We start from the raw sequence: 13,181 nt of genomic DNA, 5'->3' as shown, positions 1-13,181 counted from the left end.
GTCTTTAACACATTCTTTCTGATCATAGGATAATCCTAGACTAGTCGTTATCTTGGCGGGGATCTGAGCATTAATGATCTCAGAGGCCTTGATGGAAGCTTTGCACCACCCTTCAATGGTAGCTTTCTCAGCCTTGAGTTCAGCGATGGCTCGCTCACGCTCAGCGATAGCCTTCTCACATTCAACAGTGATGGCTTGGTTTACAATAACCTGATCTTTAAGATTTTCCTCGACAGAGGTCAGTTCTTTGATCTTAGAATGGCAAATCTTCAAATGCTCTTGAATATCAACATTAAGCATTTCAGCTTTCGATTTGCCATTGAGGGCATTGTAAAGGCCAACCGTCAGCGTATTCAGTACAGAAAGACTAGAAGAAGAAGAAGGTTCATTCAGGAAACATACCTGAGTAGAAGAAGATGGCTCAGAGGAAGTAGACGCTTCTAAAGATCCTTCATCTGCATCTATGACCATCAAGCAGACATAGGCTTTATCCTCCTCATCCGAAGATGATTCATCGAATGACTCAGCCCAGTCATGCCCTTTACCAATAAGGCCTTTAGCCTTTCGCTGGTTGTTCTTTATCTTCTTGTACTTCTCCTTCAGTTTTGAGTACTTCTCATCTTTTGTCCTGAAGGAGGAAGGAACTTTAGAAGATGGCATCGCAGTCTTCTTTGATCTACATTCACCTGCAAAGTGTCCGGGCCAGTGACAGTTGTAGCAGACAGCTGAAGCCTTGTCTCTTCTTTCAGACTTTGGCTTTTCCCTAAGGGACAGCTGAGGAGATCAGCGGAAGTTGCTCTTACTGGCGAACCTCCTAAAAGACTTAGTTAGGAGTGCCATGGACTCATCAAAATCTGTTAAATCAGATTCTGGAATGTCCTAAGAGATAGAAAAATCTATCTCTGTGATAACAACGGGAGGAAGAGAAGAAACAAACAAGGTAGAAGAAGTTTCAACTGAAGAAGCTTCAGAGATCAAAGCTAGAGGAGAGATTTTCATTTCCCTGGATTCTTTTACAAAATTCCTTTTCAGTTGACGAGATTGCTCATGGTTAAGCAGAATCCCGTATAAAGTAGAAAGAGAAAGAATGGGCATGTCATTTGACATCTTGAGATACATAGAAAAGGTGTCCCAAGACTCAGGAAGGCATTCTAGAAACTTGGTTAAAGTTTTAGAATTAGAATATTCCCTTCCTACAGCCCTAAGATCAATAAGAAGGCAGTTAAATCTCTGATGTACTTCAGACAGAGTTTCAGACTTTCCATAGAGAAAGCTTTCATACTGTCTTACTAGATTGATCTTTCTAGTCTCCTGAACCTGAGTGGTTCCTTCATATTGAACACAAAGTGTGTCCCACATGGATTTAGAAGTTTTGAGTTTCATAACTGGGTGATAAATCTCATAAGGAAGAGACATAGCTATTATAGACCGAGCACGTGTGACTATAGCTATTTTCTTCTTGTCCTCATCGCTCCATTGATGTGGAAGCTTTGGAATCTGCCGTTCAGGAATCGCGGCATTCGTAGCTGTTGCTGGAACAGCCAGAGCAATAACAAATGAAATATATGGTCCATTTTCTATATAATATGGAATTTCAGGATCCACACCTTCCAGAAAGAGGGACATCCGGTTCTTTCAGAGACTAAAGCTGTCACGGACAAACCGGGGAGGTTTGGCAAGAGAGCCATTATCTTTTGTGTGTGTTTGTAATTTGTAAAGCCATTTGTAAGGGGTAAAGTTATCTAAGAAAGGAGATAAACTAATACTGAAAACAGCTAAACACAAAGAAAGAAAGAAAGAAAACACTGCTCTGATACCACTTGTTGGTCCCTTGAGGGTCTACAAGAATAGTAAAACAGTTTGTAGAAGGGGGGATGAATACAAACACAATATTTTTAAATTTAAAATATATATTGATAAAGAAGATCAACACAGATTTTACAAGATTGTTTGCGGAAAGATAAGATGATAAAAACCTATCTAAATAATCTTTAGTTACACACTAAGTCTTAGCAAATACAAGGAAAGATCTGATGAAGAGAAGATCCTTTACTTAAGATGGAAAATGCTTGAAGTAAGAATTAGGGTTAGAGAGTGAGTTGCCCGCACTCTGCATGGAGAAGAAACACTTCTATTTATACTAAGTGCATTAAATGAACATTTAATGCAATATGGTAGGGTTAGAGTGCATGTCAAGCCTTAAGAGGAAGGCTTGTCCTTTGCTACAGTGAATAGTACAAAAAACACTATTCATGAGCAAGCATCCTTACCTAAAGTTGGTGGACAATAGAGTCGATTAGCCGGCTCCGTACCGTACCAACTTTCATAAGGGTATAGGTTTTTTCCTTTGTGTGTATAAGGACAAGACAACAACAATCGTGCTAAGCAAGCTTCCTTTGATCGCTGAATGCTGGAATGACCTGAAGGTCTCTTCATCATTCGCTGAAGCTTGAGCAGTCTTCACACATATGTAGACAGACTTGTAATCACTGAATACCGCTTCAGATCATGTACTCGTCAGTATCTAATCTTCAGTTTCAGTCTTCGACATTTGCTGAAGGTTCTTTGGTGTGAGTGTTGTCTTCTTGAAGTATTCATGTCTCTGATAGATTTACAAAACGAGTTCTTCAGCGATCACTGAACATACTCAGTGACGGTTGCTGAAACTGAAAAGACAGAAACATAAATACAACGTATAAGTGAAAAGGGATTATCATCAAATCACTGAGAGAGAGGATCAACACTTTGTGACTTGATGAATTAGAGATATTATTCTTATTAGAAATAATAATTTAGATGTTATTAAGAAGGGGAAAATGGTTTGTCATAAAGGGCAAGTATTGCCTTAAATCTTTCCGTTAATATTTACGAAGGAATTGTCTAATTATTCAAAGAAGCTTTGATTATAATATTTGTTTCATGTTGGGAATGTTGGATCTTTAAGCAGATGTATTTTATCAAATAGAACTGAGGTTCTTGGATTTATCCTATTATACATGTTATTGAGGACTGCATTATATGACATTTATCTCTAAGTAAAGATGCTTGGTTTTATTTTGGTGTTCATCACCCTGTATTTGCAAAGAAGGGATTTACTCATTAGACCCTTCTGGTCTAACCCTCATTTTCTGTTTTAAAATTATGCAATGCATGAATGACGGGGTCCAGGGATAATAAGGGGAAAGGGAAAATATGATTATTTTCCTAACCTGTTATCTGCTTTTGAAGATCTGCTTGAGATTATTTTATTTTGAAGATACATGTTGTATTACATGCAATAGTACATGATTTGTTTTGGAATTTTTCATATGTAGATTTTGTACATATAGGAATCCTTGTACTAGTGAGACCTTGTGATGTAAATTATATTTCTATGTAATGAAATATGTGTTATATGCAAATGTGGTATTTGGGGGTGTTACACCTTAATCTTAGGGCCAGTCACCCAAATGGGACAAAGGCTCAGATAAATAAAATTGGTGATTTCAAGGTAATCAATACTGTTACTTTATTTGATGTTTTAGTTGTTCCAGATTTTAATGTGAATTTGTTGTCTATGCATAAACTTGCTAGGGATAATAAGGTGTTTGTAAGCTTTGATGAGTCAAAATGTTATGTTCAGGACTCTCTTCGAAAGAATGTGGTGGGGACTGGTAGCCAGGAAGATGGTCTCTATTTCTTTGATGAAAACTGTAACAATGATTGTTGCTGTTTTTCCTACTGTCAAAATGTGTTGTGCCTGGCTTCTACTCAACTTTGGCACAGTAGACTTGGTCATCCTTCAGACCAAGTTCTAAAGGTGCTTAAAGAACATCTTAAAATTGTTAATGGGGACTCTGGTCCCTATGAAATTTGCCATAACGCAGAACAGACTCGTGAAAAATTTAAGTTAAGTATTCATAAATCCAAAAGTCTAGGTGAGTTAGTTCACCTAGATGTTTGGGGTCCTTATCACGTTCAAAGTAGAGAAGTGTATAAATATTTTTTGACTATTGTTGATGAATTCACTCGTGCTGTTTGGGTCTTTTTTACTAAAAATTAAACATGAGGTTAGTGATAATATTATAACCTTTTCTAACATGATTAATACTCAGTTTGGCAAAACTGTCAAAATTTTTAGAAGTGACAATGGTTCTGAATTTACAAGTCCAAAGTTAAGTGAATTTTTCAAAAATAAAGGAATTGTTCATCAAACCTCATGTGTTTATACTTCTCAATAAAATGGGGTAGTTTAATGTAAACATCGACATTTATTTAACGTGGCTAGGGCTCTTATGTTTCAAGGAGGGATCCCTCTGAATATGTGGAGTGAGTGCATTCTTACCTCTACATATCTTATAAATAGAACTCCCTCGTCTATTTTAAATGGTAATGTCCCTATGAGCTCGTTTATGGTTTTCAACATGTGCTCACTCATCTTCGAAACTTTGGATGTTTGTGTTTTGATGCTTTGCCAAATATCTTAGATAAGTTTTCTCCAAAGTCTGAAAAATATGTATTGTTGGGTTATGCTAACTCGAAAAAAGGATACAAACTCTATAGTTTGGACTCTCGGAAAATTATTGTTTCACGTGATGTGAATTTTTATGAAAATGTTTTCCCTTTCAAGAAGAAGTCAGACAGGTTGAGTGAATCATTTAACAATGGTATTAATCAATTAATTTTTTTTTATTCTGAAATTGAGTTGTCTGATAAGGTTGTTGATTCTTCACCCAATGATGAGAATGGAGATGGATATAATATTGAAACTACTCATAACATTTCTTCTGTCCCGAGTAATATTGAAGTGCTAGGTAGCCAAAATAGAACTGTCAATAGGGGGCCTCTAGGAAGCTCAAGTAATCAACATAGACTTATTCCTAGTAGTGAAGAGAATATAGGACGAGTTACTTGTTGGCAACCATTGAACAGTTTTGACACGCCTGCCAGCACACACCAAGAGGCTGAAAGTCAGCCCGAAGAAATGAATAGGAGTAGTAAGGACTCTTCTTATCTTGTTCTCGTCTCTGAGGGTACTCAAAATTTACCTTCAAATATGATCCAAACAGCTAGGAAATCCTCTAGACCTTCTGTTTTTCCCAAAAAAATTGATGAATTTGTTATTGAAGGAAAAGTCATATATGAGATAGAAAAGGTAGTTAATTATTCTTGTCTATCTATTGATAATTTTTGTTTTGTGTCAAACTTGAACAAGTCAAGTGAACCAAAAACATTTCAAGAAGCTTATATAGATACAAATTGGATTAGTGTTATGAACGATGAAATGGAAACCTTACATAGAAATGGAACCTGGATCATTATTGACTTACCTCCTGGTAGAAAAGCCATAGTCTGTAAATGGATATATAAAATTAAGTATAATTCTAATGGTGAGATTGAAAGATATAAGGCCAGACTAGTTGCCAAGAGATATAGTCAAAGAGAAGGATTAGACTATGAGGAAACTTTCTCTCCTGTTGTGAAAATGGTAACCGTTCGTACATTATAGCAATAGCTGTTCAATTTAAATGGAGTCTTTTTCAATTGGATGTAAATAATGCTCTTTTATATGGTGATTTAATTGAAGAAGTGTATATGACGTTGCCTGAGGGATATTATAATCCTGCAGATAAACGAGTATGCAAACTTGTTAAGTCTCTGTATGGGCTAAAGCAGGCTCCAAGGCAATGGTATACAAAGCTTTCTTCTAATTGATCATGGTTTTGTTCAAAGTATTCATGACTATTCTTTGTTTACAAAATTTATTAATAATATTTTTATTGTTCTGTTAGTCTATGTTGATGATATTGTTATAACTAGAAATGGCCTAGAAAGAGATAAACCATGTAAAGGAATTCCTAAAGAGTAAATTTCTCATAATAGATTTAAGGAAATTAAAATTTTTTCTTGGTATTGAAATTCTAGAATGTATCAATGGATTATGCATGTCTCAGAGAAAATATTGTCTTGAGTTACTTAATGATTTTGGATATCTTGGTTGCAAACCTTGCAACACTCCAGTAGATATGAATTTAATTGTAACAGACTCTAGTAGTTCCAAAGATCCCTATCTTTCTGATCATATTGGTTTTCAAAGGTTAATTGGTAGGTTAATTTACCTATTAGCTACTAGACCTGATATTGCTTTTGTTATTCATTGTTTAAGTCAATTCATGCATGCTCCTAGACAATCTCATTAAAATCTTGCTCTTAGGATTCTTAGATACTTGAAGTTATCTCCTGGTAAACGAGTTAGCTTTACCAGATCTGAAAGTTTCTCTCTTTCTGCCTTTGTTAATGCTGATTGGGGTAAGTGCCTCTCCTCTAGAAGGTCAGTCACTCGTTTTTGTATTTTTCTTGGAAATTCCATGCTTTCATGGAAAAGCAAGAAACAAAGTACAGTTTCTCGCTCTTCAGCTGAGTCCGAATATAGGGCTATGGCTATTGCAACTTGTGAAATAATTTGGATTCTTAAAATTTTGTTAGATTTGAACATAAAAAAATTTGCTTCCTGTAAATCTATATTGTGATAATAAGTCTGCAATTCAAATTGCAAACAATTTTTTCATGAACGCACAAAACATATTGAAATTGACGTTCATCAAATCCGTGAAAACATTAGTAAGGGTTGACAAAATTTGTTAAAATAATCTATTCTGAGCAACCTGCTGATATTTTCACAAAATCTCTCAATATAACCCATCATAATTTTCTATGTTCAAAACTCAGAATGATCGATTTAATCAAAAGTCAAGATTGAGGGAGGGTGTTGAAATATTCTTATAATTCAATCTTAACTTTTGGTTATGTTTGATTACTTTGTGCAAGGTTGTAAAGTTCAAGGGCTAAAATGTACAAAATCTGGAAGATGGAGGACTTGAGGGTTGCGCTTCATTTTTATCAATTCTACAAGGGTAGCGGAGCAATTCTTTGTTAGTTCAGGGTGTTTTGTGTATCTTTGTGGCTTAAATATAAATAGCCTTTATTTCTCGGTTATTATCATAATTGTCATCATTTTTTGTATTCAATATTCTATAAGATCTCAATAGTTTTCTTTCTCTCTAAGCTAGCTTACGTCTTCTTAGCTATTCTAGCTAAGATTTTGATAGATTCTTTGTAGGATTTGTCTCTATATTTTACATTTGAAAATAAAGCTGGTTCGATTTATGAGTTTGTACACTTTTGAGCCTTATTGGGAGTAAACTTACTTCCCTTAGATGGACCCTTTCCACTATTTGAGAACTTCCTTTTATTGGTGTTAGTAGTACTAAAATGAGTAATGTCCGCTTTTTCTATTTTTAGACGTTCCTCTTCTTGAACACACATGGCAATAAGTTCATTCATCTTTCACTTCACCTTTTGAGTATTGTAATTAATTTTGAATGACCCAAATTGAGAGTGTAATGAAGTCATTATGAAATGAACAAGGAAACCTTCAGGGTGCGTTTGGTTTGCAGAAATGTTTCTGAGGGATTTGGATTCCCAAGAGGGATTTGGATTCCATGGGATTTGGATTGGATTGGATTTAAAATCCATTCTTGTGTTTGGTTTGCAGGATTTGGATTGGAATTGAAATCCATTCCTCTGTTTGGTTTGTAGGATTTGGATTGATGTCACACCCCGCTAAAGCGGAAACACGAGGTGCAACAGGCAAGCGTGTCACAGCGACGATTAATAGATAACAACATTAAGTTTTACATAATAAAGCGAGTTAAATTTTACAACCAAAATCTTATAAAATTCTTCATTTGCAAAAACTTCCGATTCTAACTAAATCAGCTTTGACACGAGTATGCTCCCACTTGAGACAAATCTTAYTTACCACCTGAAAAGCATGGAACAAAAACGAGTCAACTACAAAGAGTTGGTGAGCTCACGGGTTTTCATATACATAAAACATTTCAATGCATAAACCAAATATTTGCAAACTTATGCGAATCCTTTGCACTTAATAAATGTAAATCTTTCACGATGTATAACTTGAGACGCTACTGAGCCTTACCTGACCAACTTGCCCCATTAATTTACGAACAACCATAGGTAGCCCGTACACTACTTAGGTCCCACAGTTCGTAGAAGTACTAATTCAGCGGTGGTCCAAATTCCACATGATTAGACAAGAAAACATATGTAATGTGCAACCCTTTCTGGGTGGGACTGTCAACACAATAGCGGTTATCCACAATACCATGGCCAAGGGATGTACCCGAGTTAACAAGTTGCGTTTACGGACGGGGACTTTTAATTGGAAAAATATACTCCCAAGCACATCAATTTAGCATTTATTCCAAGTCCAATATCAGTTGACAAAACAAAACATAGTAAACCCGACTAAGCAGTTCCTTAGTCCAAAGGTTGTAGACAAATAAAGATACATAGTTTGCTTAATCACATGCTTTTCCCCCAAAATAGTAAACAAGTACTTAAAAGTGGGGCCGTGAGAACTCACCCTTTTGCCAAGCTCCGCTAATCAAAAATACGATCCGGTCCCCACACAAGCTTAACGTTTCCCTATCAAAGAGGAATATCCAAAACCATCACTTACGGGTTTAAAACTACTTATGGGGATTAATAAGTCCTAAGTCCATAAGTGTCTACATATGTCCAACTTGATTATCTATAGTCCAAATATACATAATGCACATATGCTCGTTAATATAGTAATTTATACCGGAAGTAATGTTATAATCCAATAAATGATCAAAATTTATAAAATCAAWTAATTCCAAAATCTCATTTTTGGACAGAAACTACTAGCACTAAAATGATCAATTTATAGAGACTTCTAAAATGACATAGTTTCCTATATTTTTATATGAGATATAGCATTGTGTTGTGGTCATTGAGACCAAATTTCATGCATTTTGGACATGCAATAATGATTCAAATAATTTATGTAATACAATATGTCACAACTGGTATGGCAGATTACACCATGTTAGTAAAATACTCATTTAAAGAGTTATACTAAGTGTTCTGCAGAAATTCAAGTTGAATTATAAACTTAACACTTAAATGAAACTTTTAAAATAAGAATCACTCATTTTGGATGAGTTGAGAGGAAKATATGGCACCATAAAGTTACATGCACACATCTGTCATTAGTTGACAGATTGCACACTTAACTTAATTAAATTGGTTAATGCCTCAAAACTTCATATTTTTGAGTGAAACTGGGTTTATATGAACCCTAACTCATAAAAGAACATTTCAGAAGAAGAATCATACACTAAGAGCAAGTAAATAAAGAGATATTAGCATACAAAGTAGGAGTTACCTACTGATGGTTTCACAGTTTGCACACCTAAAGTGTTTTAGGTATTTGGAGATCAAAACTACATATTTTCATGTGATTATACTTGAATGCAGAAGATAACTCATATAGTTAACTCTCAAAGAAAGAATCATCCTTTTTCATCGAGTTTTGAAAGAGATATGGTCATTAGAACATACATATACAAATCTGTCAATTTCAGACTGATTGCATGCTCATTATGTTTTGAGTAGTTAAAACCTCAAATAACCATATTTTTGGCATTTGAAAGGTAACTCATTAATTTAACTTTCAGAAGAAAAATCAATGATTTTGAATGATTAATAAGAGAGTTATGGTTGTTTAAAGTAGGGTTTACCTACTGAAAAACTCTCAGATGCACATTCATAATGTTTTGAGTATTTGGGGAGTCAAAACTCTATGTTTTTGAGTGAGACCAATTGGATTACAACCCCAACTCAATAAATAAACTTTTAGAAGAAGATTCATAACATTTGAACATATTATTTTCAAGATATGGACGATTTATGCACATGCACATAATCTGTCAGCACCTAAAAATGCCATTTTTAAGAATCATACACACATACAATCATGATTTTACCTATCTTCTTGAGTTCTAATGTTTGGGTCATAAATCACCACCATCATATGAACATTTTTACATGTTTTTGGTGTGTAATCTCTCCTTAAAACTCAGAATTTTCGGAGGTTAGAAGATAGTAGTTTAAAATGCATAAAAAATGGGTTTTTCCCCCAAAATTTACAAGAAAAAGATGGAGATGGAGTTGTTACCTTGATTTATGATGAGAGGGATGTAATATCTTCAAAATCCTTACTATTTTGATGGAAAGAGATGAAGAATTCGGCTGAAGATGATGGATGATGAAGATGATTCTTAAGTGACTCTTGAGTTTTAGGGAGAGAGAGGGAGAGGAGTTTCAAAATTTGAAAGGATGAAAAAAAAATGAAGAATAATGAAAGAGTTATAGTATTTATATGTGGATTAAGTAGAGAAAGAGGAGGGGAAGGGGGGTGGCCATGGGAGAGCCCAAGCCCATCCTCTAAATTTTTTTTTATAAACTTAAGCCCAAAATGCTAGAATGTCATTTTTCTCAATTTTGACATTTTTCTTCAAATTATAAACCCATGATGGCTAAATTCATTTAAATAAAAAGGTTTTATATTTAAAACACTAAAACTTTGGGTTTTATATTTAAAACACTAAAACTTTGTGTTTTATATAAATTGGGTATAAATTGGAGCATTTGGCACTGTATAGGACGTTTCAGATAGTTACGGGTCGGAACCGGACTTGCTAAGCAACTACCGGAAACTCTAGAAATTTTTCGGCCAATCTAATCTAACTAACTCCTAATCTTATAAATTATCTTCAATAACACTAATATAAACTTAATAAGAGCTAACCTGGAAGTTCAAATTTAACAGTTGTCAATGATTTTTTTTTTTGTAATTATTTTAATCACCAAATCTCTTTCATTTTCTTAAATCTATCTATTTAACCAACAAACCTAAAAATTTAACAATCAAACCTTTTCATCCAAAATGCATATTTAACCAACAAACATTTTCATCCAAAATGCATATTTAATCAACAAACATTTTCATCCAAAATGCATATTTAATCAACAAACATTTTCATTCAAAATACATATTTAATCAACAAACATTTTCATCAAAAGCACACATTTAACCACCAAAATTTACCCACAGTTAACTACCAACTTGTTCTTTCAAAAGCACACATTTACCCACCAAAATTTACCCATATTTAACTACCAACTTGTTCTTTCAAAACCACATATTTACCCACCAAAATTTTCATCCATTTAAAACCCAATCGACATAAGCTTCCCTATCCGCTTCTTGGAAATCCCAAAACATGTTCACCTTTTCAGGATCGTCTCTTATCAATGAAATTGCTTTAAACTTCTCCCGTTGGGCCAACGTCTGCATTTTTAATATCTCAGGAGTGATCATCAAACGTTTCTTATCAAGTTCATCTTCTCGTTCTACACCTCTGCTAAGTTTGTTCGCCATTTTCTCCAAAGTTTCTCCAAGTTTAGTAACCGCATTACTAAATCCGTCAGCCATGGGATCTACTCGACGTTTTCTCTTCTTACGACGTGCAGTTGAAGTTTCTTCAGATTACATATTTGCATTCCCACCTTGAACATTGCTAGTTGCCATTACGTCATCGGACTCGTCATTCATGTGTTGTGTTTGATCTTCTGTACGCGCCTCCTGTTCCGCCTCAACAAAATATCTTGCTCTATTTCCTGTGGCACGATCTTTTCCAAATACAATACAAAGATCCTCATAAAAAGGATATGGTTTGTTCTTCCATTTTCCCGCCCCTTTATGGACCTATTTCATAATAGAAATTATTAAATATACATATAACTATGATTATATATAATGCAAATATAAATAGCAAGTTCTTTTGAGCATGTACCTGAAGATACGACTCCCAAACTTGGTCTTCCACAACGACACAATGCTTCACACTATTGTATCCGAAGCCACTAGTATATGAACCATTTATCATGTCATGCACAATAGTCCAATCTTTCTTCATTATTTTTAACTTTGATTCGATGTGTGGTTTCCCTAAAATCCCGGAGCCCGGCAAAGATTCTTTTAACGATTGTTCAAGAAATATTAAATAACCCGATTTAAAGCCATTATCGGCTTTAAATGCTCCCGTATTCACCATAGTAAGTAAAGCTTCAACGAGTTTTGTTTCTTCAATATTCATCCACAACTCTATAATTTCTATTTTGACTCGTCATACCTACAAACATAAATGAATCAAAAGTATAACGACATTTAATTATCCATGTCCAAACTCCATAATTTCTATTACAAAACAAACATTAGATTTCAACAAACATGGCAAGTATGAGTTAAACAAACATTAAGGATGAGTTAAACAAATATTTGAATCATACAAATTAATTGGTAGTATTCCAAGAAGCAAACATAGATTGTGTTAAATTGTCCCTAAATGCCGTCCACTCATTTGAAGTACCAACAACATTTTTTTTATCTCCGTCTTCGACTCCATGGTCTCCGATTCCCTCATCCACTTCACCGTCATTGTCAAGTGGATTTACTGGCATTTCTTGCATTATAAAATTATGGAGGAGACAACATGCCATGATGATCCTAACTTTTTGTTCAATAGGATAATACGAGTTATCTCGTAAGATTGCCCACCTTGCCTTCAACATACCGAAACATCGTTCAATAACATTTCTCGCCGATGAATGCTTCATATTGAAAAATTCTTTGGCGGTGATTGGTTGGTGTCCATCACGCCAATCATTTAAATGATATCTTTGACCCCTATAAGGAGCTAAGAAACCCTCTCCATTTGTGTATCCGGCATCAACCAAGTAATAACCTAGTAATAAATTAAGTTAATAAATCATCAAAACTTAACTTGTTAATATATAGTAAACTATTGTAAACTATACCCGGTCTTGGAACTTTTAATCTATGAGGCCTAAGAAGAGCATCTTGAAGCACTCGACCATTAGCAGCCGACCCCTCCCATACAGGTAAGACATATATAAATTGCATATCTTGTGAGCACACCCCTAGCACGTTTGTCGCAATTTCATTTTTTTCTTGTTCTATATCTAGGTTTGTCTTCTTTTGGAACTATACATTTTATGTAGGTTCCATCTAAAGCTCCTAGACAATTCTAGAACCAAAAAAATGAAGATCGTTATATTTTCATAATAATTAGACTTATTTAGAAATAAGTAAATTTTAAAAAAGAAGTAGAAATACCTTAAACCATTTCCATCTTTGATCGGTAGAGTTATCGGGAACAGGTTCAGGTTTCTTAAGCAATCGTGGATGTAACCTTATTACGGCATCGCACACTCGAGCAACAACT

The 13,181-nt window shown here is 34.7% G+C and overlaps 2 protein-coding genes across 2 annotated transcripts; both read right to left on the bottom strand.

Annotated features, from left to right (window-relative positions):
* Nucleotides 1–11,422: 11,422 nt before the first annotated feature.
* LOC112509089 (uncharacterized protein At2g29880-like) lies at nucleotides 11,423–12,032 on the bottom strand. The gene is made up of 2 exons (XM_025113961.1): nucleotides 11,730–12,032; nucleotides 11,423–11,641 (listed from the first exon to the last, which is right to left on the bottom strand). The coding sequence occupies exons 1-2, from the start codon at nucleotides 12,030–12,032 to the stop codon at nucleotides 11,423–11,425; spliced, it is 522 nt and encodes a 173-aa protein (XP_024969729.1).
* A 196-nt stretch (nucleotides 12,033–12,228) lies between these two features.
* Nucleotides 12,229–12,859, bottom strand: LOC112509087. Its single transcript, XM_025113960.1, has 2 exons — nucleotides 12,754–12,859; nucleotides 12,229–12,680 (listed from the first exon to the last, which is right to left on the bottom strand). The coding sequence occupies exons 1-2, from the start codon at nucleotides 12,857–12,859 to the stop codon at nucleotides 12,229–12,231; spliced, it is 558 nt and encodes a 185-aa protein (XP_024969728.1).
* Nucleotides 12,860–13,181: the final 322 nt, after the last annotated feature.

The sequence above is a fragment of the Cynara cardunculus genome, assembly GCF_001531365.2.
Source record: "Cynara cardunculus var. scolymus isolate 2C chromosome LG 3, CcrdV1, whole genome shotgun sequence".
Lineage (NCBI taxonomy): Eukaryota > Viridiplantae > Streptophyta > Magnoliopsida > Asterales > Asteraceae > Cynara > Cynara cardunculus.
This window is presented reverse-complemented; position numbering and strand designations above follow the sequence as displayed.

Bases quoted from the DNA above. Each gene is read 5' to 3' on its own strand.
- LOC112509089 (XM_025113961.1), bottom strand. From the start codon at position 12,032: ATGAATATTGAAGAAACAAAACTCGTTGAAGCTTTACTTACTATGGTG. The intron at 11,642-11,729 runs GTACATGCTCAA...ATTATGAAATAG, and splicing joins TTTGGGAGTCGTATCTTCAG to GTCCATAAAGGGGCGGGAAA.
- LOC112509087 (XM_025113960.1), bottom strand. From the start codon at position 12,859: ATGCAATTTATATATGTCTTACCTGTATGGGAGGGGTCGGCTGCTAAT. The intron at 12,681-12,753 runs GTATAGTTTACA...ATTTATTACTAG, and splicing joins ATTAAAAGTTCCAAGACCGG to GTTATTACTTGGTTGATGCC.